The 27,001-nt window shown below is 46.8% G+C and overlaps 1 protein-coding gene across 1 annotated transcript in view; it reads right to left on the reverse strand.

Moving 5' to 3' along the window:
• The window catches only part of CFAP299 (cilia and flagella associated protein 299), a gene marked incomplete at its 5' end in the record, with an annotated part of 220,059 nt that overhangs the window by 1,936 nt on the left and 191,122 nt on the right, over positions 1–27,001 (reverse strand). The window contains one exon of the mRNA XM_082315025.1: positions 710–839. Within this exon, the coding sequence (XP_082171151.1) occupies positions 710–839 (130 nt within the window). The remainder of the gene's footprint in view (positions 1–709; positions 840–27,001) is intronic.

Genomic DNA, 27,001 nt, shown 5'->3' on the forward strand with positions numbered 1-27,001 from the left:
CCAATATTCATTTATGTTTATCCACCTGCAGGCATGTTTCGTAATAAAGATTTGATTTTTAAGAGGAGATGAGTACCGGGACCATCAGCCCCAGGACGCGTCACCGACATTTCAGCAATTTTTCCTTTTAGCTAGAAGCACACGTGCCGTCCTCTGAGTAAAACACGGTGTCTTTCCACACCAGATGTACCTGCTTGTGCACTCCCGTGCTTGTCCAGTCAGTCCCGCTTTCCCCCTCAGCCTGTTCCCTCTCCCACGCTTCCCCTCCCTTAGCGCTTCTCAGCAATTCCATTAACAGGACGCAGCCTCAGCCTGCAGCCTATCCCGGCAGGAACGGCAACAGTTTCTCCTTCAGGTTGGAAGGAAAAAGGGCAGGAAAAGGGGCAGGGTAGAAGAGAAACCCCGCTTTGGGAATCTTCCAGTTCTATCAGTTCGACTTCTGGTTTTTGCTGTCGCCAGGGAAAGGCCTAGACACGCTCAGTCCTAAACGAGGCAGGCTAAGTTTATCCTGACAGGGACCGGAGCAGCTGGGTTAACACGGGGAATAGCATGTCTGAGTAAGCCTGAAACATTAGGTGTGTATTGATAAAGACACTGTTTGCCATGGGACTCAATAGTTCAGCAGTCAAACTCCATTGCGTAAAGGAAATTTAGAATACTGAAGGGAGGGGGGGGAAAAAGAAAAAAAAAAAAAAAAAAAGACATTTACCTTGGGATCCACATTTATTATTTTCCTATCACTTTTGTTCTCGAAGAGTAGTCCACAGGCATTTTCTGCAATCACTTGGTAATTTGGGCTGGAATTCGAAGTGCTGACATTTCGATCCCAGTTGTAAAAGCTGTGAAAATGTGAAACAGAAACGCTGTACTTTTAATGGATGTCATTCTTCCAGCTTAAAGGGCAGATTCTGACCTCCTTATTCATGCTGAGTAGTTCCCGACTCCACAACAGCCCCTCGGAAAGCCAGACCGATTCACTGAGGAGCAGAAGCCTACTAAATATTAGAAAAACTGCCCAAAGGTGGCCCTACATATCTGATCTCTGGCAAACCAAAACTGAGGCCCCTAGCTGCCTCCTCATCCATTCAGCACTAGCGTTACTAAAAGGCTCGGAGCCCGGGTTATAACTAGCGGGAAGCGGTGGGGCTTGAGAACGACGACTGACGGAAACAGCTCTGGAGACCACCTGGAAGTGCTTCCCGGACCACCACAGATCTGCAAACCAGATGTGGGAACCAATGGTTTCCCCGTAGGATCTCACTGGAACTCTCGCTGCCTTACTGTTTTCCTTTCTCTTGTTTTTAATATAGTTCTGGTAGTAAGGAGTTCTTGGAAGTCTCCTCGTGGGCCAGATACAGCGGGGGGGCTGAACTCCAGCTCCCCAAGGAAAAGCCCAGCTCCCCGGAGAGCTGTAGGTGTCAGCCTGGGATTAATTCCGGAGCAAACCGTTCCACCAGGCTGACTGTGCTCGCTAGCTTCCAAAGCGTCCGGCGCTAAACTGAAGTCCAAAGGAATCAGCCTGCTGCGTCAAATCCAGAATGGACACAGGAGGGTTTCAGCACTTCATCAGTCTTTCTCCCAGGTCAGAGGTGCTGGAATTCCCCGAGCCTTCTCGCACTTTGGTTTTTTGACTTCTCAAACTTTTTAATCACCTGACCTCAGCCCTTTTGGGCTTTGTACTCGCCACGCAGCCAACTAAGGCTGTCATTGGCACGCTCGCTGCTAGTACTGGCTTAGCAACCTTTTCGGCTCAGACGAACCTACAAATTACACGCTGCGATGGCACCGCTACGCGTACCTCGCTGGGATACTCATCTGATCCCTGAAGTGGCACGCTGCGCTTCTGCTGCTGATCAGATGAGCCTATCTTTTGCGAAAGATGGGGGAGATGGGAGGAAGTCAGGCAATCATTCTGTGTGTAAGGAGGATTCAAGAAATTTAGAACATACCTTTTCGTTTTCCTGCCTTCTGCAAGGATACGCCATTCCAACCAGATACATGGTTCTGGTTTTTAAAGCGCCTTGATTTCTTCCTCACTTTGAAAGAGTGCGAAACAGTAGGCCTCCCTGTTGCCTATACTAAAGCTTTTCACACCTCTGGTAGGAACGGAGCAAGGTATAACGACGGGGAGATGAATTTACAACGCCCTGACAGAATTCATCCTGGCATCTCTGAAGTCAGTGGGCGATTTGCCACTGAAGTCCATAGCCTTGGATTACAGCCAGATAACGTAAAATGGTGCGCGCAGCACAAAGTTACGTCCTTGAGCAAGCGAGTCAGCGCAAGTAGAAGATGCCTCCTGGAAGACTCTGCAGCCCAATGCTTAGATGCCTGCAGAAAATGAGTGAAAGGTGGGTGGACAAAATACATCCAGCTCAGTAGTAATGACTGCCTTGCTTTGATATGCTAATTGGTCATGTTAATTTGTCATCCATAGAATTATTTAATGCTTCTGACTACCCAACGTTAAGCGGTAAACAGAAGATTTTCTTTCATTCACTGTTTAAATCTAAGAATAAGAATATGCACAAACTTAGAGACAAATTAAATACACAGATTCTTTTAAGTTACTTTATATTTCATCCATACAGCTTTTCCCTGTCCCCCAGGACACAACTTGGTTAACAAGTCCAATTGCACAAATAGACATTGTTTCTCCTGGAAAACCACGACCAGATTAGGAAGGAATTGCTCTACGTTATGTGGGGGTCGGGGTGGGAGGGGTGGGGGATATATATCTCTCTGCAAAGACTTCCCCACGTTCATTAAAAAGAAATAAAACATCAGGAGACAGAAATAGTCAATTAGCTGTCAGTTAATAACTCCTGCGTTTTGCCAAGTTTCCAACCCCACTCCTACCATCCTTTCCCATTTAAGCCAGTGAAGACAAGATCAGAGCTCAGACAGCCTTTCTGCTGGGAAATCCATGTCTAGTGCAAACAGTTTTCATATATTCGTAGCATCATAGAATCGTTAAGGTTGGAAAGGACCTCTGAGGTCGAGTCCAACCTGTTAACCCAACTGCCTAGTCCACCTCTAAACCATGTCCCTAAGCTACATACAAGGCCCAAGCTTCTTGGCATTCCCATGTTCTTTGACACAAAGACCAGCAGACAGCGAGACGGCGGCTGCTTGGAGGAAGCCTGGATGTCTGGCCACAGAAGGAAATTTCCCCTGCATACCTTCATTCATGTTCTTTGAAAACTGATGACATCCAGAGAATCGAGTAAGCCTCCCACCCGCCTTCAGCAGGTAGGATGAGAAGGGCTGCTGCGCTAGAGGACAGTGTTACCGGGAGGACAAAGTAATATATGCTAGCAGGAAATAATACTCCTAACACTGCCGAAATAGGCAGGAGGTCAGAGGAACATTTAGACCGGAGAAGCGAGGGGTTGGAGAAGGCTTCTCAGGAGCAGCCTCGCCCCTGCCAGTTACTGTTAAGGTGAAAATTGCTCGCTGTAATCAATGCATTCTACCACGAGGCTGCTGCAAGAAGAGGGGGCTGGAAATCAGGACCTAGGGAATCCCATCTCATCTGTGTTTCTTTCTCTAGAATAAATGCTAAACTACATTTCAGCAGTAAGGGCTATTTAGGAGTTACTATAATCCCAAACTAATCAAACTAATTTTTGTTAGCAGGATTCCATGTGGCTTTAAATATTTAAACTAGCCTGAGATGAAAACATGCTATCAGTTGAACATGATCAAATGCCAAAGAAAAAAATTTCAGTGTACATCTTTTCTATCGTTATTTTGTTTGATAACCATGTGTTTTGGCACAAACGTAACAGTTTTCAGCACGGCACTTCAGTATGTGGATTATGAGAGACTTAGAAGTGCCCATAGTCCAGCTGCAAGAAGAATGCATCTTGGGTTTTGTGTTTTTTTGGGGGGGGGGGGGGGGGTGTGTGGTTTTGTTTTTAATTTTTTTTTTTTTTTTTTTTTTTTTTGGTAGACAACGACTTGTTGGTGCAGGGGTACGTAACAAGTAGCACACTGTGTTTGGGAATACAGACTAAAATATGTGAGGTGGGTTTTTTCATTCATCGGCTAATTCTGGTCTGAGCAGATTTTCATTCTGCAGGCAGGCAGATGCCCTCCCCGAACACAGGAGTCTGAATACAGGTTTTTGTATCCCTAAAGTTATCCTTTGGGTACCAAGATGGCAGCACATCAAACCACATGGTGCTTATAGAATGTCTTTCATCCAAAAATCTCTGGGTCCTTTTGTAAACATGCGTTAAACCACTTGACATTCTTGTGAGATGTAAGGCAGGCTTTATTCCAGCTCATCAGTGGCTGGGGGAGCCAGGGCACAAAAAATGTTGGGAGATATTTCCCTAGGATATGCGGGCCGACGGCAGGGCAGCGAGGACTCCCAATTGCCAGCTGCAGCCAGGAGGTGGGGTGCTTTGGTTGGAGTCCTGTGACTGCTCACATTGAGGGAGCTGGACAACCTTTTTCCTAGAGGCAAATCCTCGGCAAGGTTACAAACTGGATTTTGATGCCTCAGTGTGTGATTGTCCCCTTTTTTCCCTTATTCTGCAGTGGGAGATGAGCTGTGGTGGAAGAACTTAGCTTTTTCCAGGGGCAGAAACGCCATGGTGCATCAGGCCTGGACAGACCGGAGAGCACTGCAGACGCTGAACAAACTGAGGGTTGCCAATCACCATCTGACCAAAAGAAAAGAAAGTGTGCATCTGCAGGGTAAGAGCTTTGTTGTACCAACTTACTATTTACTATTTAAATCAGCAAAATCAGGGAGACAGAACATAGTGTAAAGGTGTTTATGTCTGTGTTGGCCCCACCTTTGATCCCATGGGGTTAGATTACACTACCCTTTTCTTTCTTCCCCTCGGGATAAGGATTGGTTCCTTGATTCAGTTCTCTACTTTTCTCTTCCCGCCCACACATACACAAAGATAAAACCATTCCCTATAGCAGACTGGGACTTCAGTCAAAAACTAATTATGAACAATGATGGCTCAACAGCTTTTTTCAGTTTGTGGTTCTATGAATTTGCGATGCAAACTATCTGGCTTCAGACCCCCCCCGGTAATTTACAGACCAGCTTTCTTCAGCTGGGCAGCAGCAGAAGGGTGCAGACAAGGGAGACGGGGGGATGCAGGACAACAAAGGAGACTCGAACCGGGAATGACGAGAAGCAGCGGCTCCTCCATCCCGGCGTTCTCTTTCTTTCTGCCCTCTGGTAGGAGCGACTGGTAATCGTTCGAATGGGGGGAAAAACGGGCATTCTGCAGGCGCTTGCCAAATATGACAAAGTAGCAACATACTCGGATGGGATTTGGCCCGTCAGTCCTTCCGCAGCTTTCTGGTGCAAACGAGGTCAGTGCTTCGGTGGGACACGACACGACCTAATACAGCACATATGCCTGACTCCACGCCAACCGCTGTTTCATAATAAGATGCATGTCGCAGACCTCTGGTTCAACAAGAACAGGCTACTTTTTCCACCTAAGAAATTTAAAGATGCTGCGTTTTGCTTTTCTTTTTCATCTCGAAGCAGCTTTGACTGCAATAATTATATTTATCAAATGATTGCCAGGGTAGGGTGAGATATGTTACGGTACGTCGGAAAACCAAGGCAGTTTGATTTGCCCACGGCTACTGTGCACAGTAGCTATTTTGGTGATTTTCTTCCTGCTCACCCGTGCTACGTCGTCACTACTGAATTAACACGCTATAGCATTTAGCTAAACTCACAGGGCTGATTATCTCGCAAACCAGCTGTAAATCAGGCGTAACTCCAATGAACTCTTCTATGAAATTGGTAGAAACAAGCGTCTGGCCCGTAGGACCGGATCGTGCCTTCGTTTCCTAGAGGCAGTGGAAAAGCAGCGCCCTGCCTGCTGCACAGGCCGTTCCAAAGCAGGAGCCCTCGCAGCAGAGCGCGACTGTCTGACACGTCCTCTTCAGACTACTGGCACTGGGAGTAATGGGGATCTCTGCCTCTCATCTGTGGCCAAGCTTTCCCGACAGAACTGGCATGGTGAGAGGACGTTCAGCACTACAGCCAGAAATCATCTTTAAGACTGTTTTGGCCTTGCCTGCCATTTAGCTAATGTGCAGTTCACAGCATCTCATGACCGAGCTCGGGAAACAGCCCCATCAGCACCGGGGTCAGCAGTGACATTTCACCGCCGCAAGGCAGTTTTGCGGGTGAACGCCGCGCCAGCTAGCACCGGAGGCGTCCGAACCCAGCAGAGACGCCGCTGCTCCCTCTGGCTCAGACCTGGACAGCTCCTGCGCGGCTCTGCGGCCAGCACAGCACCTTCTCCCCGCAGCTCCTGAGCGCAGCCTTTCCGTTGCATCTCTCCCAAGCAATAGCAGAAACCCTGAAATTCGGCTCAACAGAGAAGAGCGGCAAAGCTGCCACAGGCTGCAGGAGCACTGATGCTCACCCAGTACATTCAGCGAGCACAGGACAAGAACTAACACATCACCGCTAGTCATTGGGACTTAGGACTACTCCATGGCCATGAAGCTTATGAATAGCAAGAGTGTGAAAATATCTCCCCGAGCTGTTGACTCCTCCCTTTTTGTATTGCTTTAAAAACAAACATTTTTTTCCTTTTTCCCCTTCCTTCACTTTTTTTTTTTTTTTTTTAAAAACAGAGGTGACACTCAGCAAGAAGAGCTCTGAAAGGAGCACATCCATGCCGACTCCTGTTCACTTGTGATTCCATAGCAAAAGGGTGATGAACTCAGCGCTCCAGGGGAGGGCCGAGATCCTGACCTGACACCACAAAACCAGCGCTGCGTGGATGCGCAGACAGCCGAGCCCTCTGCACAGGAGACTCTGCCACGAAGACCGACGACGAATGCTACGCACAGCGAGTGCGGGGCAGCGTCCAGTGGGGCACAGAGACTGGCTTTAGGCCTGCTTTCATTTAACATCGTCAGTGTTGGACGTGCTGGAGCAACTGTGAGATCGAAGGGCTTGCAGAGCTCCTCTCGGCACCGTAACCCTTTGATCCTACTCCCTCCTCCTGATAACCCCTCCAAGCCACACGGCCGCTCCACCTCCCGCCTCGGATCTGCCTCTAAGAGTGCCCATTTTTCCCTACATCAAGGAGGAAAAAGGAGCGTCAGAGGCAAAAGCGATAAGCACCTGCAGCTTCCATTGACCTGATGTGAAACCGTATGCCTGCTCAGCAAGCCTCTACATCAGCTCTCACGCGTTCGGGGGCATACCGTGAAGGGCAATGCACTGAAAGGAGGTGAAGCTAAGTGCGAGGTGGCTACTTGGAGCAGTACGCTAGCAACGAGCTCACTGAGCTATAAACCCACATTGCCTGGGAAACAAACATCTAGACCGAACAAGAGCATAACACAAATCTCACTCCTGTGATGTAGGCTAGGAGTGCCTCAAGGATGCTGTACGTCTGAAGCTTTCCTACTGTACGCAGCTCTTATCAAAGCCTTAACTACATGGTGTGCTCTGAGTTTATCGTGGCTTGCCATATTTCTCGGTCAGAACAGCAGCAACAAAAAGAGGACTCGGAAAGCAATTCTGTTGCACGAGAGCGTTGAAATTCCCACAGCCAAAAGACGCTATCGTCCTGTGATTCTGTTTTTCAGCCTTTTTCTTGACAGAATAATAAGAACCTGTCATCTTCATAAAAAATAGTCATTTTTATATTGAAAAACACAGTTCCGTCTATGTTCTCAGCTACTGCCAGCGCACACCGCTCCTGCCTGTCCCTATTAACAGCTGCTGTATAGTTCATCTTGTCGGTGTCTCTACCAGCACCTAAAAAGTCCTCCGTTTCACACACACAGAGACACGCACACAGAGCTGTTGAACAACTTGTTGCACAGAGCTTACTCGTCAGGTAAGTTTTCTTCTGGTCATGAATTATCTATGAATCAAAGACGACTTCCGATACGCGTAACGCAACGAGCACGTGACACATCTACCCTACCTGCCTACACCCCCCGCACGGGTATTCTACAGGCAGCGGCGGGATCCAGGTGACCATCCCACCGTCTCTGCGCTACCTCACCAACTGCCCGCTCTCCCGCCTCGTCCTCCTGTTACGTCCCGAGCCATTGCACTCCACCTTCCATCAAAGCCAGAGGACTTCAGTCGGGCCACATATTTCAGTCCTCATAACCGAGGCGTGTGCCTCAAGTTGGCCGCGTCAGGAGGATGTCATTAAAATCGCCAAACCCTTAACTGCTACATTAATTTTCCCTTTTCATTTCCAAAGTTTAGGATTCTTCCTTCTTCCCAAACTCTCCTCACCTCTGGGCAGAGCAGTTCTCTATGGGACCTTAACAAGTGCAAAGAAACTTCAGAAAGAAAAATCAGCAGGGAAAGGACGGACACTACCTTTGCTTCCAGGACAGGAAGGTACCGACCTTAACAACGCATCATCGTTGATAGGACATAGCCTATCGTTGACTGAGTGTACCTTTGAGTGCCAAAGATTCCCTTTCCTTTGTTGAGTTTGGACTGAGAACTACAAATGGGAAATTAAAGAAGAGAATCGCTGTCTGTTTTTTAAAAATACTTAAACTAACTTCTGCACAATACCATCGTGGAGAGACTGCGTTACTGCCTGGCTGGGATGGCCGCTGTAATTCAGGTAGTTTCAGAATTCAGAAACGGTGCCGCTTCCTCAAACCCCGGCAGAACTTTCTACGATAACTGTTGCTGCATGTATTTATACTATATCTCCAGACACGGGACTGCTGCCATACGCTGGAGTCCACAGAACGGATTCGCCCCTGCCGTATACTGCTACGTGCTTCTGTGCAAATAGGTGGGCAACAAAATGAGACTTTTATCAGACAGAAAACACGAGGTGAAAGCGAAACCGTTCGCTGCGTCGCTCCATCTCTTAAACTCGCTCCCGCTTCTGAGAGTCGTGTATCGTGGAAGCCCAGGCACCGCCAGACAGCGGATCGCAACTGGCGTCGCGTGAACCGGCCGACATCCCTTCTTAACCACTGCCCGGGGGCTTTTGCTCCCTCTGCGTCCCAGCGTGCGACGCCCCATCTCCGCCCCGCCGCCCAGGGCTGTGCCCAGGGCACGCCGCGGGCCGCGGCGCCGTGGGAAGGCGCGGGTGGCTGCAGGCTGGGCGGCAGAACCGAGACAACCGAACCCCCTCTGGCACCCGAGCCGAGCGTGGGCCATCCTTTCTGCGATTCCCCCCGGCTCTCCGCCGCTGGCAGCGCAGGCCCAGAGCTCCAGCTCGCAGGTCCGTCTGCTTTTGCTTTCAGCGGGTGTTAGCAGACACCCTCAGCATCGCAGCATTTAGACGTGCTTCTCGTAGCCAAGATAGATTCTGTGTCATCTGCTCAACACTCCCAGCACTGTTTGAACTTCGGCTGGGTACACCTCCCGCATTTTAGGATGAAGGCTAACATTAGTAAGAAAAAGAGAAGAAATGAAAGCAATAAAAGGAAAATAAATTGAAGTCCTCAGGGTTATAGGCACGATCCCAAGAAATTATAAAACTACCGTGAGGCTCCAGAAGTTGTGCAGTAATCACTCAGAATGTGTTATCTTATTAGTTCTCTCCACCTTTAGAGAATAAAACCACCCGGCACATTAGGATTTATAGCCAATGAAAAGAAAAAGTTTTATCTTGAAGCTACAACAAAAAAGATAAAAGAGAGGCATGTAATTGTTGAAGGAACAACAAGATGAATAGCTTATACATGTTGTGCAATTAATAATCACCGAAGGCCTGCTGAAAGTTGCGTATAGCCGATAGATCAACGTACAAAACCAGAGTCCCTGTTGTTTTGCATACCGGTACATGGCAATTGCAACGGCAGTCACCCGATCAAGTAATTCCTTTTTTCCTAACATGCCTTTTCAAAGCATCTTCAGATGGAAGCCAAAAACCACCACCCTATAAAAATAAACATCTCAGTCCTACAAGTTTCCCTCCTAGCTGGGCCTTGGGTGTTAAAACAAAACCAAAGCAACCAAAGCAAGCAAGCGCCTTTTACAAGAACATGCTCGCGGCGGTCACTCTGTCCCCGTTCCACACCACGTGGCGTGGCCAGCCAAGGTTCTGAACAACGGCCTCTGCCGAACAGGGAACCTCAACTTCACTCGCTACGGATTTACCGAAACCGGGTCCTCGCCACGGCAAACAAAGCGGCATATAACGATCAGCAGCGAGACAGGAGAAGAGATCACTGAAATCTTCCTCAGAAAAGAATCAAATCTTAGGGGAAGATCTATCATCTGATGATCTGAGGGGAATTTCTAGCAAAGGCTGACCTAGAAATGAAGAAAGGCATCACAGCAGAGCATTTGTCTGCTTGTCACACAGGTTCACTTATCAGCTTTCCTCTCCCATTAACGAAAAGCCAGAGTATGACAAACAACTGCAGCCCTGCGCTATCATTCGACTAATTGCTTCAGGTGGCAAAGATGGAGGTAAGGGCCAAGACAGATTTCCAAAGCCAGACGGTTTCTCGTGGTAGGCAGGGTGCACTGCAGGGGAGCATCCACGGGTTTTTCAAAATCCCCCAGGCACGTGCCTACACCTTTAAAGCTTTTAAAAAAAATGACATTCAGATGTGTGCCGAAGTTGCACTGAAAACGATGCCTAGGTGCTTTGTTGGATCAGAGTCATAAGAAGACGTGATGAGCAGGAAGACCTGGAGGAACTAAATGGCAACTAGACAGGTGGGCGAGCTAGGAAAGGACATGTCCAAGTATTGTTGCATATCGATTTGGATGTGTGTTTTTGTGGAGCTGGGCCAGCTTCTCCAACGTCTTCCCTTCTGAAGGAAGCGGGGTTAACATCCGTGAATAAATTAGCCTCTTGATCCAAGTTTTGATTAAGCATCTGAGATGAAATGATAGATTTTTCTGAAGGCACGCATTAAAAGCACGCTTAATGTATGCACGTATCTCTCTCTCTCTTCCTGTGGTTTCTTTCAAAGGGTCGTCTTCCTTTCCAACTGTTATCTCCTTAGGCAAAGAGTTGAGTCCAGAAAGAATTCATCTAGAAAACCACGTGCTAAAACTTCTAATGATCAGCTGAACAGATGAAAAATAATAGCTTTATGAAAAACGAACATTTATTTTTTCCCAGTATTTTACTTCAGTGTTGTGAGGTAAATCCAGGGGAGACAGCCAACCTTCAAGACTTGAAAAGGATTCGTTGCTCCTTCCCAGACCTCACTAATGCAAATCCTTTGAAATCCTAATGGCGTGGGCACTAAGGGAATCCTCACAGCAACCAGTCTGCTGAACGATTAAGGCTGCAATTTCCAAGCGACCTGGGGACATTTAGATGCATCCTTCCCACCGGAACTGAAAAACGGCACATGAAAATCTCAGGGCCTGAGAAGAGCTCAGTTCCGCTCGCACCTTAGTCTAGAAGACTGCGAAATTGCTGGGTGCGACCTCGGGCACCGTGGGTACGGGGGGCACCGGCCTGCCTTGCTGTTTTCTGCAAGATGTTGCGTAACAAGTCTCAGGTGCTTCAAACTTTGCCAACTATACAAACATTTAGAAGAGAAATACTAAATATTTAGGCATGTTTTCAAAATACTCGTCTACAACTCCCTCCTGCCCCGCCGCCCCTGCTTTCTGCAATACGCTCAGGATTTTATCTATATCACAGTGACCCCAGCTTTTAAATACAGAGGAATAGGAGAGATGAGAATGCATCAGGAGTTTCCATCTTGAGCAACTTAACTTCCCTTAAGCGGCAAAAATGCCAGCTTTCCAGAAAAGGACTACCCCGTCTTGACGAAAAAGGTCTTTGCCAGAGTCAATCCTAACCTTATTAGATCCGAAGGGCTGTTGTAAAACACATCCTCGGAAAACCTCTGGATTACAAACTCTAGGTTCAGGATGTAAAAATTGCTGCAAAATGGGCTTTGCAGTTTCCAGCTTCCCAATACTAGTTAAGAAAAAAATGTGTTTTCCTAGGATTTGGCGGCACCAGAGCACCCGGGAGACTGCTGAGTCTGGGGAGAATTACTAACAGCTAGTAATGTAAAAACAAAATCTTAAAAAATAAGTTACTTGGTTACTTAAAATACCGTGGGTTTAACTTCAGGCACCACATCTTGCAAACACCGGCCTTGGTATGATCCATTAGTTTCTTACGGTTGAATGGTTGGTACAGGAAAAGGCAGTACCTATTCTCTTTGCTGCTAAAAATTTGATATAACCCATCCGCTACACTCATTTCAACTATTTATGATGCACAGCAACACATAGCTTGAATGGCTCAAATCAACATAAGTATTGAAAGCAGATTGGTTTTTTAATGCTTTCAAATCACAAACATACTATCGATCCGGGAGACTGACAGATCCAATTCAAACGTACGTTTAGGAGCAAAGCAAAGAGACGACAGTGCATCAGGCCGGCAACTCCTCTATTTCAATCCAAACAAGGTGGCAGAGCCGCGACATTAATGAAGCAAAATGGCACAGAGAGCATTCCCATCCCTTATCTCTTCTCTACGATAAATTCGTAGCTTGTAACCTGACGGCAAAGCTTATGCACATGAGACAAACATGTATAACGAGGTAGTCAAACTCTGTCCTCTACTTGCACATTAAAATGAGAAACAGTCTATAACCAGAACCTCTTTGAGGTCTGGAGAGATAAAGAGGACGGAGGCCCCAGTTCCTCAAACTATATGAAACACATTGAATATGACAGGACTACACAGCGCACCGAAAGCTCTGCACATGCTTGGGTCAGAAAAACCGTTCCAGGAGGAGGCTGTATGAAGAGGAGGTACACGTTAACAGCAGACAGCAGGGAAAGCAGGAAAAAGAGAGAGAAGCTGAAGGAGACCTTCACGTGGTTGCAGGGGCGCTGCGTACGTGAGGACACAGGGCAAGCGGTTTGACAGCGTTTGCTGGGTCTTGCAGGTGAGGTCGCAGATCCCGGACCCGACGTGGCGGAGAGACGATGCCGACCAAGTGTCACAAGGGAGCGAGTTGGCCGCGGTGATTGTTACTCGCGTGAGCCGCAAACCGCCTGAGGTTATTTGAATCACAGGAAGCCAAGAAAGAAAGTACATGTCCTCATGCAGAATGATAGAATCTGTTCAAAAGAAGATAAACTGACACGTAGGAGAGCCCGGGCTGCAGTTACCACAACTTTTCCAAAAAAGACCGTTTCGATTAACAGCTGACAATGTGAACGTTACACCTTTCCTTAAGATTTGAAGAATCGGATCTCCAGAAGGTGCGCACTGAATGTGGCCGTTGTAATGACTGCACAATCCCTACCCCGATGAAGAACAAACCTATCGAACAAATCAAATCAGCAATGCAGTTTTTAAGAAAATCACTCTCCCTGTTTGTCTTCAATAGGCAGATGTAAAGAGGATATTACTGCCTATTATAGATAAAGAACAACTGCAACAACCTCCTCAGCAAGCTACAACTTCGAAGCAATTTCTTTCTAGCTTACATGGATCGACCTTTTCTGCTTACTACTCACAGACCACAACCGGGGCGCGCTTTACTCTTTCTGCACGTATGTCCACCAAAACATATGAATATGTAGTATCGGGAGTATCCTAACACTGAAAATGTGCAACTACTAAAAACATCCCATCTGAAAAGAGAAACAGCGGCACCATGGCTGAGATGCCCCAATCCTACAGTTTTAATTGGACTTTTCCTGTGTGACTTCGCTGACTTCCAGAATTTTACGCTGCCTGATTTCACTAGCTTTCTGACAGGGTATCAATTCGGAAGCTTGAAAACTCCCATCTTTTCCACGAGATATTCACCCCAGGACGTAACGTGAAAAGATTATCACAAATAATATAAAACAAATAGATTTTGCCATCTGCTTCAAAACCTGCCAAGTCTGATAGCACCAGCGTGGCTCCTGTTGAAGCTGCAAATTTAGTCCCAGCGGAATCCAGGGGGAGATCTTCTCCCAAGGCTGCTGCGCTCCGCGTAAAGGTCTGCCGCGGTTTCAAAAGATGGTGAAAAGTTCTTTCCCTATGGTCTTTCGCACACTGCTGGGATCTTCACAGTTATTTGAAACAGAAAAGTTTAACAGTGTTTATTAAAAAATCAATTGGCAATCCTTGGCATAGACGGTAACGAACGCTCAGGAAAACAGCCGAAGCAATTTAACTGGTGGGTACGGGAAATAAAATCCGAGACTTTCGTTAATGCTACGACAATGGCAAACTGGGTCTGAGGCATCTGGCTGAGACGCTGCTCAAACACCCGTGCTGTTAGGAAAACAGATTTGACAGAATTTAGATGCAAGTGCAATGACCAAAAGCCAGAGATGGAAAAAAATACAGAAATAATAATCCCAGTTCTTCACTAACGTATAGATGATTTTCACAGGTCAAAAGATCGTTTTGAGCGTTAGTTCCCAATGAAAGCATTTTAAGTGAGGAGTATCAAGCCAGTGGCTTGAACTTGTCCAAACCATAGCAAGAAAAAAAATACAAAGTAATCATTAGGGAAAAGATTAGCACAGTAATAAGGAGAAGCCCATGTCCTGTAAAGCCTAAAGTGTAGACAGATGAAGGTTTCCTGCAAACTGGTTCAGTGCCCTCATCAGTTTGATAGCAGAAAAAAACCTGTTGTTTTGAACTTTTGTCCCACATTTATCGCTTTTACATGTTTTAAGAAATACTCTAAAGAAAAGAGCGGAGTTTGCAATATTCAGAGAATGGGAGTGGATCCCTTGTCCTGTGCATCCTCCAAAACCAAGATGCTTTGATGTCTGAAGAAGACTGTGATTCTAAGAGAAAGAAAAGAAAAAATTAAATAGCTTTGATCTCAGTCAGGTCCAGGACAACGCTCCACTGAGAGCAGCCTCACGTGCCTTTCCCATATCCGCACATTACACACGAATAAAACCCTGTTCCAGAGAGGTGAATGCAGAAACTCCCTTTTAGGCCAAAGCTACTGCTTCTCTTTGAAAGGATATTCAGAATCGTTATTTGCAAATCCTGGCAAGTTATCTCTCATTTAGGAGCAATGAAGGAACAACTCTCATTTAAGAGTGCGTAGCGTTTCACAGCATAAAAACAGAGACAGCAAAGCCTTTCGCATACTTTGCAAAAGAACGTATCCATAAAGTTCCTCGAGAGCTACAATAAGATTACTCCGATTTTAACGAATGGGTAGGTAACAACAGTTGTAAGATGGCAAGAAAACGCAACAATTGTCATCTAACATAGAAAGGGAGCAAGCGAGAGGGGGAAAAGCAAACATGCGACAGCGATGGGGAACATCGGCCTACCGGGCGGCAAAGACAGCGACGTTACAAACCGCGATGGGGAGAAGACAGAGACCAGAACTTAGCAAAACAAATTAAAAAAAAACAGTTTTCAAGAAACATCTTTCTTTGAAGACAGTGTATGTGGGGCGTATACAAGAAAAAAGGAAGATTAATTGCTTCCCAAAACACTGGAATAGAACAATGGTTTAACAATGGGAAAACATGACTTGGAGCAGATCAATAACTTCCTAGCAGTTTTAAATTAAAAAACATAGATAAGTTGTTCCCCTCCCTAATGTTTTGAGCTGGATTCTCAAATATTACGATTTATAACGGATGTCATCATTGTTTTTCCACATCTGTTTCATGTAGTTGAATGTTTTAGAGTACTGGAAATATGTGTGTCGTATATAGAACAGAATACTGCCACGGTGTCCTGGTTTTGGCTGGGACAGAGTTAATTTCCTTCCTGGTAGCCGGCATAGTGCTGTGTTTTGGATTTAGTATGAGAATCGTGTTGATACCACACCAATGTTTGAGTTGTTGCTAAGTAGTGAGTGCTTACACTAAATCAAGGACTTGTCAGCTTCCCATGCTCTACTGACCGAGAAGGCTGGAGATGCACGAGAAGCTGGGAGGGGGCACAGCCGGGACAGCTGACCCCAGCTGGCCGAAGAGATATTGCATACCATATGTCGTCATGCCCAGTACAGGAACTGGGAGAAAGCTGGCTGGGGGGCCGCTGCTCGGGGACTGGCTGGGCGTCGGTGGGTGGGCGGTGAGCAATTCCATAGTGCATCACTCGCTTTGTATATTCTTTTAGTATGATGATGATTTAATTTTAATTATGAAACTGTTCTCATCTCAACCCATGAGTTTTCTCACTTTCACTCTTCCGATTCTCCCGCCCACCCCACCGGGAGCGGGGAGCGTGAGCGAGCGGCTGTGCGGTGCTCAGTTGCCGGCTGGGGTTAAACCACGACGCATGTCCAACGCTAAGAAGAAGGGGTATTCTCAACCAAAAGTTGAGAAAACCTACCAGTTCCTATGCGTCCAACTAGAGCTATATGCTACCGCAACTCCTGCCTCCCATACATTTGTTTTAAAACCTGTCACCCGTCTTCTTCAAGACAGAATTTTGCAAGTACAGAACACAACATAATTCATGTTATACTTGAGTATTTTATGTAAAGCTGTAATTTTGCAAGACGCATGTACATCAAAAGGCATTTGCAGGCATATATCGGTGTTTAAGTGGAAATGTGAGCACAGCAGGAAAATTACCGTAGAATTCAAGAAGGAAGCCTATCAACACAAACGTATGCAAATATGCTCTGGCAAAACCGCAGAAACCCTGGCAAATCCCGGTCCGTAACAGCTCCAAGCTTTCGCCGTGCCCCTGCTGCTGGCATGCTTGGAAGCCAAGGGCTGTCACCGCTCCTCCGCCCTGCAGACGAGGGAAGGGGCTTCCACGGCTAACAGCCCCCACCAAAACGCCCCCCCCTTCCACGTGTGCAGGGTCATCTGCTGCAAGGCCAGCGAGACAAGTATCGTGCTCTCACGGGGAGACTGCCTCTCTTCCTCTCAGGCACGTAGGTCTGAAGCCACACAGGAATTTATAGATCAGAACTAGCCCTCCCATTCTTCATCCCTGCTGTGGTGTTCCGTGTAGCATTATTTAAACAAATAACAGGGCTTCCAAAATATTATCTATTTCCTTGCTTATTTTAGCAAATGGGAGAGGTCTGATTAAACAATTGTGGGTTTTTTGTTCAAAGGGGCAAATGTTGTGAAAATTCTGACTTCCGTATCAGTTTTGGGCTGAAAAGGTTGGGATTATACGTTGTAACGTGATATGATAAATGTGGGATTACACGATGTGAGAAATAATTTGAATGTTCCATTGCGGGGGGGGAATTATCTCCTTACCTCACTAATTCTACTAAGTGCTTTACATGGGTACCATTAGCTCCAAAGAGCATTAAGCAGAGAAGAATTACCTTTCCTTCCCCGCCTTAAATGCTAGCCCATGCTTCTCCTCTCCCACCCTTTCTCCTGCTGTTCTTCAGGAAATATTTTCAGTGTGATTACAACATGTGTGATCTGCCTGTGCACAGAAGGCCATAAATCCACATTACCAAATGTTTATCTGAGCTTTTGAACATCTTGTAGAGCGTGGTATCAGTATCCCACAAACCTCAGGGTATACCAGCGCGGGAGAGGGAGCTAGCCAGATACCGTGCCGTTACAAAGAACATTTTGATCTGGGGATGTAAGGAGAAGCAGAACTGCAGGAAGGTTTCCTCGGTGGCAGCTCCAGCGCGTAGGTGCAGGTGCGCTGCCCAGACAGAGTGCTGAAACAATGCGTTTCTGGCATAGCGAGGACGCCGGCTTGGCTCGACACGCGCAGCTTTCGCATCCAAACCTCGTTACTAGATCAGCCTGGAATGTCATTCTAAATCCATAGTCTCCAGGCATTAATCAAGAAAGGGGGCCGGCAGGAGGGGGGACAGCCTATTTAAAACTCACAGCAGAGGAAAAACATACCCTCCAAAAATGCCCTATCAGTGAAAGGAATTAAGTCACTTTCCTAGCTTGTGGTCATGCTCAGAGACATAATAAAAATAACCTGTGGGACCCATAGAGTACCTGCAGTTAACTTGTCATCACGTGCAGATGTATGGTATCTTTACTATTGCAGTGCACTACATTATTTCCTTAAATTGGTCTCATGCTTCAGCTGCTGGAAAGGCACCAGAAGAATTTACTGGGGCTGCGAGACTCGGATTGCACTGAACAAGCCCCACTGGGCTCACTTGGAAAAGCACGGGAACTCCCTGCCACTCAACCATTAAGCCTGGGATAAAAGGGAAAACGAAAAGCTCCGAGAGTCGCACTGAGCGGCCACCGCGACCCGAGCTGCAGGCTCTGAAACCCGGGAGGGCCGCTCCGACGCCGCGGCACCCCCGGGGCGAGAGCTGCGTCGCTGCCGCGCCACCGCCCAGCCTCGGAGAGCACGCGATGGGGCGATGCTGGTTCCCACGAAAAACACAGACACAAAGAATTGTTACGAGGGTTCCCAGAGGAACGTCCGATTTTGCGAGCTCTCCGTAAGCACCTGTGAGTGAGAGGGGAAAAGGAGGCGGGGGAATTAAGGAAATTCAGGGACCAAGAAAACTGGGAAAAGATTTAAAATAAAACTAAAGATGAGGAAAACAAAGTCATACACTTATTTCATGGAGGAAAAGAAGGGAGGCCTACGCTGGGTGACAGGAAAAAAAAATGTCAAAAAGGACATGACACACTTTTTAACATTGACAGCATTTTAAATCTGAGCCACATGATTCCTACTTGGCATAACCCCTGTTGGCATTAAGCAAGCCGCCCTGTCTTCAAGTAGACGAGGCTGAAACGCATCCCTCAGGCTTTCTCCTGAAGGCGCACTGACTCACGAACCAGGCTTCCATCTCCTCTCCATAAGCATGGGTGCCTTCACGATATTTTGAAAATATAATCGCTATTGTGTGTCATATAAAGATTTTCACAAACACAAGTATGAACTCTGTAGTGCAAACCAACAAAAAAAGATTGTCTCCCTCCCCCCCCTTTATTTAATTAATCAGGAGAAGCACAGCTAAATGTATTCTTTATCCACACGATCTCTGCTAGAGGCCAGGAGTTTGGTTTCTTTACCTTCCTAATACACCTCAAGAGATGCAGATTTAAGGCTTGCAAGTACTTCCAGTGGCATGAAGAAGCGATTCGGTCAGCGTACACTGCTTATAAAGCGTGTGTTCCTTTTTAAGAATACTTGCAGAAGCAAACTGAAAATGACTGCAATTACACTGACTTGGGTTTGATGAAGTATCTTTGACATGACCATTGCAGCCAGAAAAGAAGATCCTGTAAGACGCTGTTGATTTTTACGTAAATACTTAGTTTCACTGATGAGATCTAAGGACGAGCCGTGAAATGATTAGAAGCGTCGAAGATGAGATGAACTTTAGAGAAGAAAGATGAACTGGCATCATGCCAGAGAAAAGACAAATACGTGGCATCACAATAATCCAAAAATAAGGGAAAACACAGGGATACCGAATAAGAGCTTTTTACTGGAAATACTTTTTTGTACACGATCAAATGACTTGCAGACCTCTGCTGCGGCACAGGAGATAAGCTGATTCAGTTCGGGGTACCGAGGAATTTTTCAACCAAATGTTTATTTCGAGACCCTGACTGCTCAGACCTCACCCAGGATGTGGGAAATCCAGTTGCATATCCATCCTTCATTGCATCTTTAATTACTGACATAGCTCAGACAGGAGAGCTTGAAAAAGGCAGCCACAAGAGCCAGTAATCGCCGAGATATCCTGAGCTCATTAGGGGTTGTTCTCTGTCTCTCCCTGCTCCTTGCCTCCTCTCTCTTCCCCCCGAACATTTTAAAGATACTAGGTCTTTTCCAAAGAATAGTTCTGGAAGTTTTAGGGAAAGTTTTTTCAAGGAGTTACAACAGATCCCTCAACAGATCCCTCCCTCGGTATTAACGCTGGTTCCTGCAAGTTTGTCATCGAGAAACCACCTCTGGTCTCTTAGGGCAGGCACAGGTAGGGGCTCTCTGTCACCGGGGTTGGGGCTTCACCCTGCTAAGCATTCGGGAGAAATTCTGTTGATGGCAAGACGTAGCGCTTCTCCAGTTGAACACTGTCTGCCACAAACACACAGCTTTACCTACAGCAGCTGGCAACTAAAGCAGTACCATTACTCATCAATGCAGTGCAGAAGAACTTTGCCATCGTTTTCACTAGGATACAGCTGGCAACTGAAGAAAGCACTAGTTATTCCATACAACCATCCATTAAAAAATCTGGACATCGCGACTTCAGCCACAGCTATTTCCTAGTCTAACGAGAAGGAAAAAGTGGTCTCTCAGACACCCATGCGTGGCAGAAATCCCACGCTGCCCCAGGATCACCACACCGCGCTCTGGCTGACGTTTGTACGTCTGGACAGCAAACCAAAAGCACAAAGTTTCCAGAACAGTACTCGCAAAACTACGGGAGACTGCAGCTTCATTGTGAGCATCCCTTTGACGTCCAGTGCTAATGAGCAACACCCGGATCAGCCAGCACGAGGCAAACGGAGGCTACGCTTGCAGGGCCGGAGCAGACGTGTGCAGGCGACCCGGCACAGCCCGGGCCGGCTGCCCCAGGCGGGCGACGCGCTGCCCTTGGCCCCGCGCTGCCTCAACTCCTCTCCCTCCACGCTTCGCCCGCTCGTTCCTTCCAACATACATTTTCAATAAACAATGCAAGTAATCATGGTGCGCCGCATTTTAACTTACGTGCTTCTTCACGTTTTATGTGCCAGCACATTCAGTAACCAAAGCCCCAATCTAGGGTCCTCATTCGTTTTTTTTTTTGTTTGGAAAAGCATGTAAATACATGCTTTAAGTGTTCCTCTAAACACGGAAGCAGTTAAGTGAATGCCTAATTAGGTCCCTTGTTTGCGACCTCACCCATTAGCTGTCATTTTTTCTAATATTTTTCTAATTACGCTGCAGCCGTGCCGGGAAGCCCATTCTGGTGGGCACCTCAAAGGGGCGTGTAGCAACAACGCAGCTTGCGAGGGTTAGGCACGTTCTCCACGAGCGAGACGTGGCGGGGTTTGCGGCACACCGGCTGGCAGATCTTACCCAAACAACGGGACGACTTAGAAGAGCTTGATAAAAACCAGCCCGACAGCACCAGCACATATCTATTGTCAGCATTGCAAAGATTAATTCAGTATCATTTCTGGTCCACATGAACAGAGAACTGAGGCTGGTGGGAAGACAGGCGGCTATCGAGTGAGGCAACGTATATATGATTTGATCTCGCGGCCTGCAGAGCTCCCTTGGAACGAGGGAGCGCGCAGGGAAGTACTGCAAATTTGCTCCCTTAATTTTCAGGGAATCACCAAGAGGAGAAAGAGCTATTGTGCTTAGCTCCGATGGCCCTACGCATCTGTCTGTGCATCATAACACCGTCCTCGGGTGTCAACAGCTGTCAATCGTTTCCGATTCTCAAACTGCGGACAGAAGCTTCCACCCAAATCGCGTTCCAGACAAGCGCTTGCCCGGTTCCTATTTTCCGCGAGGTTTTTCCTACTGTTCTCTTCTTTCTGGTGATAGTCCGACTGCACTGCCAAGGAGGGCAAGAGACAGCCTTTCCCCTACGTTACAATTTTTTTCTCTCCTAAGATTTTAGCGATTTGTAGTTTCCATTTCCCCGTTTCAAACCTATACAGTCAGTTTGTTCAAAGCTGTAAAAAGCCCATCTTTCCTCTTAAGAGACTTTATCTTTCTTACGAGACTGAAGTTTGAATTGAAAAAAAGAGAGAAATTAAAAGTGAAACGTAATATTTGCTGTATTAAAATACAAGCCAGATGTGCAAGCACACATCTCCAAATTAAACATTTACCGGGTTGGCAGCAATGGAATTTTCTTCTCTCACATGCAAACGTCAAGTCTGAAGGTACTCCGCTTTCTACCTACGCGTCTATCTGCCACTTGCTCTCCGCTGCCTCGCGTACCTAAGCGGCAGTTACGAATCATCCCCTGGACCTCTGCACGGCCGCTCCTCCTGTCGGCACAACGGCATCGCTTCCTCTCCAAAAGATTTGAAGACTACGATGAAAAATCCTGGATGCCGAACGTGAGACGGCAACGTGCGTAAGTAGGAACCTAACGAGCGGCCAAGCCATAAACACTACTGAAAGCAAGAATAGCGTAGGTACTGAAAATCTTCAAAAATCAGGCCACGCTATTTGTGAGTTAGGACACTAAGTCTCGCACACGATGAACACCATTATGCAAGGAAAGGACTCTCGAGTCACAGATCAACAGCGAGAACAACATTTTTTCCCCCCATCGGGCTAGAGAAGGGCTGCAGCCGACATGCCTGGAGTGACACCAGCCTTCGCTGGCTCCGTTCCCATCCCGGCTCCCTAGTTTGACACCCTTTGCCACCCATTTCCCCAAAGTCTCAACAGCGCCGGCTTGGTATTACTGGGATACTGGTCAACAAACACAGAACGCGGTTGTAACCAAAGACCCAGACAGTTTTGTAAACACGAAGTATGATGACAAACAACTAAAAAAAAAATGTATCTACTTTTTGTGAACCATAAAACAAAGCATTGCCCTTGTCAAACTCTTTGAAACCAGTATCTCTTTTCTAAGAGAATCCAACGAAATTTACTCTATCAGGCATGGCAAAGTCCTTAGAAAATTGGGATGTTGAAGAGAGGTATTTTTTTCCTCAACCCTGAATTCTTTCACACTGTAATATTACTAGCAGTACAGTAATCCCTGCAAATTAGGGAGTGGAGTCTGTCTAATCCTCTCCAAGAGCGGAGATTGCACATTTGGGAAACTCTGGATGTTTTCACCTTTTTCCTGAAATCGAGTTTGGACTTCACTGGTGGTCTATATCCATAGCATCCGATCGTTAGAGACACTAATGAGCTGCTGATTTGCAGGCATTCAACACTACTGAGCAGCTGGCCTCTTGCGTCAGCGAGGGTCGCTGGAGAGCGACACGCCAAACAGACGATGAACCGAGTCTGCAGATGGGCACCAAGAGTGAGCTACCAAAGCGTTGCCCTGCAGAGCCAACTGAAGTAAACCCACCACCAGGGCAACTGGAGAAATGGCTAACTGTGGATCTTTCGACACAAGGACAACCTCCCGTTCGATTTCCAAAAAACCCCCTCCTGATCAACAAAACAGAAAACATCAAAACAAATACCGCCTGTCTTCCTCTATACACCCATTCAACATCCTGCTCTCTCTCTGAAAGCTGGAGGGAGATCCACAGTAACAGGAGTCATCAAGTACAGGCTCACGTGCCTGTTGTGGGTGACCTGCTCCTACCTCTGGCTGCTGTAATCAATTTACAGGCAGCCAGAGAGCATGCCCTATCCGGGGAGAAACGATTTCCAGAGGCTTTGGGCTGGATTCTGGAATTACCACAACCCCTGCACATGGGTCGCTGCTGCCTCGCTGCTCCCGGGCGCAGCTGGAGCGCAGCTGGAGTTCGGTTCGGCTCGTGCCGCCTGCTCCTCGAGGGAGGAGAAGTTCTCTGCACATCGTCTGCCTGGCACGGCGGGACTGCCCGTGCCGCAAAGCGTGAAAACGCGACTTCTTCCCTCTCAGCTCTTGCCTGGGTAAGCGGCGTAGGAGCAGCGCTCTTCCGTAAATTGCTCTCACATCTGCAGGGTACGGCATACAGCAGGGAAGGGAGAAGTTGCCTCATGCCCCACGCTTGGGAACGTATTGCCGGGCATGATTTGGCCTCCAGGTCTTCACAGATTAACAGATGGTATCTGAGAATATTCCTGACAATGAAACGGGAGGGAATTCCAACCCCAGTTAATGAATGACTGCCAAATGCTGCGCCCACTTGCAGCCAAAACAGACCACAGCTGAACTACAAGAGGAGAAGGGCAGAAGCTGATGGGATGCTTCTTGCCAGTAACAACGTGCCGCGTCTGAAAGCACCCGTGTGCCGGGATGCGCTTGCACCGCAGACGAGGCGCAGCACCACGAAGCCCTGAATGGCGGACCTCCCGTGCTCAAACTGATGCGTGCCAGGGCCAAAACCAAACGAGTTTCGCTGCTGATAAGTAAGTGATTTCAGACCATTAGTTCAGGGGAAAATCTAGGACCCGCGTTCTACAGTAAATAGCTCCTTACCTGGCTCTGTTTTAGAAAAGAATGCGCACACTAATAAGAAATGAAAACACTGCAACCACAAGCCAAGTCTGAGGATAAAATGCTACAGCGTACAGTATCAAAACTACCCTATCTAGCACGCTGCCACAGAAAACTAACGAAAAATGAGGGCAGGAGTTCACGTGCAATTGAAAGAGTAGAACTGTACTGCAAGACGTTCATGTCATCCTCGTTCCGTAGGAGAGACGCTCAAAGCGGCTGATGAGACAGAAGGGAGCCCAAACTTCGTCTTTTGCTGTGCTGCTTCATTCAGAGAACTTCTTGGTATGGTTCCATAGAGTGAGCATTCTCCATTTTCTTTGAACAAATTGTATTACACTTGTTTCTCATCAGATTACATAAATTAGCTGAGAGTGAATGGATTCAATTACAGTCCAGATTCCAGACCTCTTAAGAACTTACTGCCTAACACATTCCTTTCATTTAATAAACTGGAACCAAATGAGGATTATATCATATAAATAATACTCCCTCCATAGGGCAATGCAATAAAACGGCAAAAATACTCAGAGGAACCACGTAGATCAAATACAAGAGCCTCTGATATTACCCACCGGATTTAAAGTATGAACATCACATAAACTTAATTGTATAGTATTTTTACTTTGTATTGTGAACAAGAATCTGATTCAGAGGGTACTTAAGACCAAGTTTAATATCTTCTGACAGCCTCAGACAGCTAAAGGAAAAAATGTGTTGCAGCAAAGTATGGATTTCCATATTTAAAAGATAATCTGATAGCTCTGCAGAAGACACTAACCTTTCCTGCAAAATCCAAGATTTTCAGTCTCCCAAGGGACTAAGAGTAAATACAACCAAGGGGAAGGGCTTCGTAAAGCTCAGAGTGAGGCGGTTTCCTAAACTGACTTGTTCTTTAAGGCGGCTGCATTTTGGAACAACTTAAACCGACATGATGACTTCTAGGAACAACCACTTTTGACAGAAAGAATCACCTGGTCTTTCAGCCCGAGAAGTAGATAGGCCATCTATAATCAGACATTCTTATACCTGCCTGAACGCCTAAGTATCCAGGGAAGAAAAATGTGATGAAAGGACTCAGATTCAGAGCTCGACAAGAGTTTCGAAGCTGAAAGCACAAAATTAGACATACTGCCAAGTTATCCCCATTCACAAACAGCATTCTTGACACATTTTGAAGAAGCTGGGTAGAAAACGAAGAGGCAGAGGAATAACACCGCCAAGATGAGGGATGACCATTAAATGTACAATCACCCGTAAGAAAATTCTTTTTAGATTACTGAAGAATGGCCGGAGACGGTTCTGATGACCGTCTACGTAATTATAACTTGTCTAATCCTAAAGCTGTATTTAACCTGGCACGCCCTTACAAATTCAGGACCCAGCAGGTGAAGTTCAAATTTAAGACTCCAACCAAGAAACAGGATGTTCTTATCTACTCAATAAAAAGGTTTTCAGGGGACACCTTAAGTTCTCTGCCAAGGAGACTCTCTAAATCAGTACAGTAGTAGCCAAGTCTTTCTTCCTGGGCTGCTTCATACCTGTCCCCCATCTGTCCAATAACATTCTCAACGTTAACCACGACAGATACGGTGGGAACGAAACGCGCTGCCCTGAAGGCACCTAACTGATGCAAAATGGGGCGTGCGACAACTCCAGTGGACCACGGGACACACAAACACGGTTAGAGACTTTCCGTGACGTGACGGGGCTTTCGTGAAAAGCCAGTTTGTACCTGTGACGCATCGAGAACCGTATCGTTTATCCAAGAAGTGGAGGTTTTTTCTTTAGCCAGTGCACAATGTAGCAAGACTTCAGTATACACAGGTATAGTTTTATATATAGATATATTCATATATCTGTATAGGAACCTCATTAACTACAGTGCATACATTCATGCATATATATATATATCTAAGTAAAGAAACTAGCCTTCCTGGCACTGAGCATGCTTTACCTGAACTTCCCTTTATGTTCAGCTGGAAAGTTCACATGCAGTTTTGAATGGCTTACATGCTAGTTATAAAACTCCATATATAAGTAATGCTCTGTCCTCTCCCTGCCCCCACCTTTTTATTAAACAAAGAGGTAAAACGAGGTATCACCTGAAGCTATATTCTGCCGCTAGAAGGAATGAAAATACTGAGCTGTCCGTGAAGTTTGCAGTGTACCCTAGTTTTGATACAAGCGAAGGAACAAGACGTTGAAGCAGAGATTAAATAAGACCTTTTCAACTCAGAATAACCAGGACTAAGGACGCCTACTGGATACAACACTGACATTTCTTACTGGATATGAAAACAATGATTTAAAAGGCTTATTTGTGAGTCACCAATAAAATCCCAACATGTAGAAAGGACATAAAATGCAAAGCAGACACAACGTTATGTTCACTGATGTTCTTAACTCCGTCATAAACAGCGACGGTCTGTTCATCCCTGTCATTTAAAAGCGTAAAATCAGGATTTTTGCTTCCCGTCTCAGGTAGTGCCGATAGATCTCAGTATCTCTGCCTCATTACTGACATCTGCTGTCCCGCCAACGAATGACACGGGACCTTCAGCAGCCCACACGTCCCCTCCAACGCTCGTTCCTGCTTTCCCGCTCTGTAACACACGTCAGAGTTGGACCCAACAGCATTTGCAGCGACTTGCGTTACAGAAAACCACTCTCAGAAAATGGAGAAAATGCATGAACTCCTTCATACTGGACACCTTTTTGCCGGGAGAGAGGAACCGCGCGGGACGTCGCAGCTAGCGTCGACAGTTCTTACCGCCCAGCACGCGGGAAGAGGAGACTCCCGTGACGATTCACACCGCCAGCCCGCTGAAATCTGTACCCTCTCTTCCCCCACGTCAACAGCACCCGCCGGCCGTACCACGTACCGCTTCAGCGCTGAGCACGGTCCCAGGCCGCAGTCAGACCGCGAGCTTTGCTGCGCCAAGCCTGGCCTTCACCAACACAAGTGCACTAACGTCTCTCGTACGCCGATCTCCGGGCACTCAGGCACAGGATTTACTTT

Source organism: Platalea leucorodia (genome assembly GCF_965183815.1).
Source record: "Platalea leucorodia genome assembly, chromosome: 6".
Lineage (NCBI taxonomy): Eukaryota > Metazoa > Chordata > Aves > Pelecaniformes > Threskiornithidae > Platalea > Platalea leucorodia.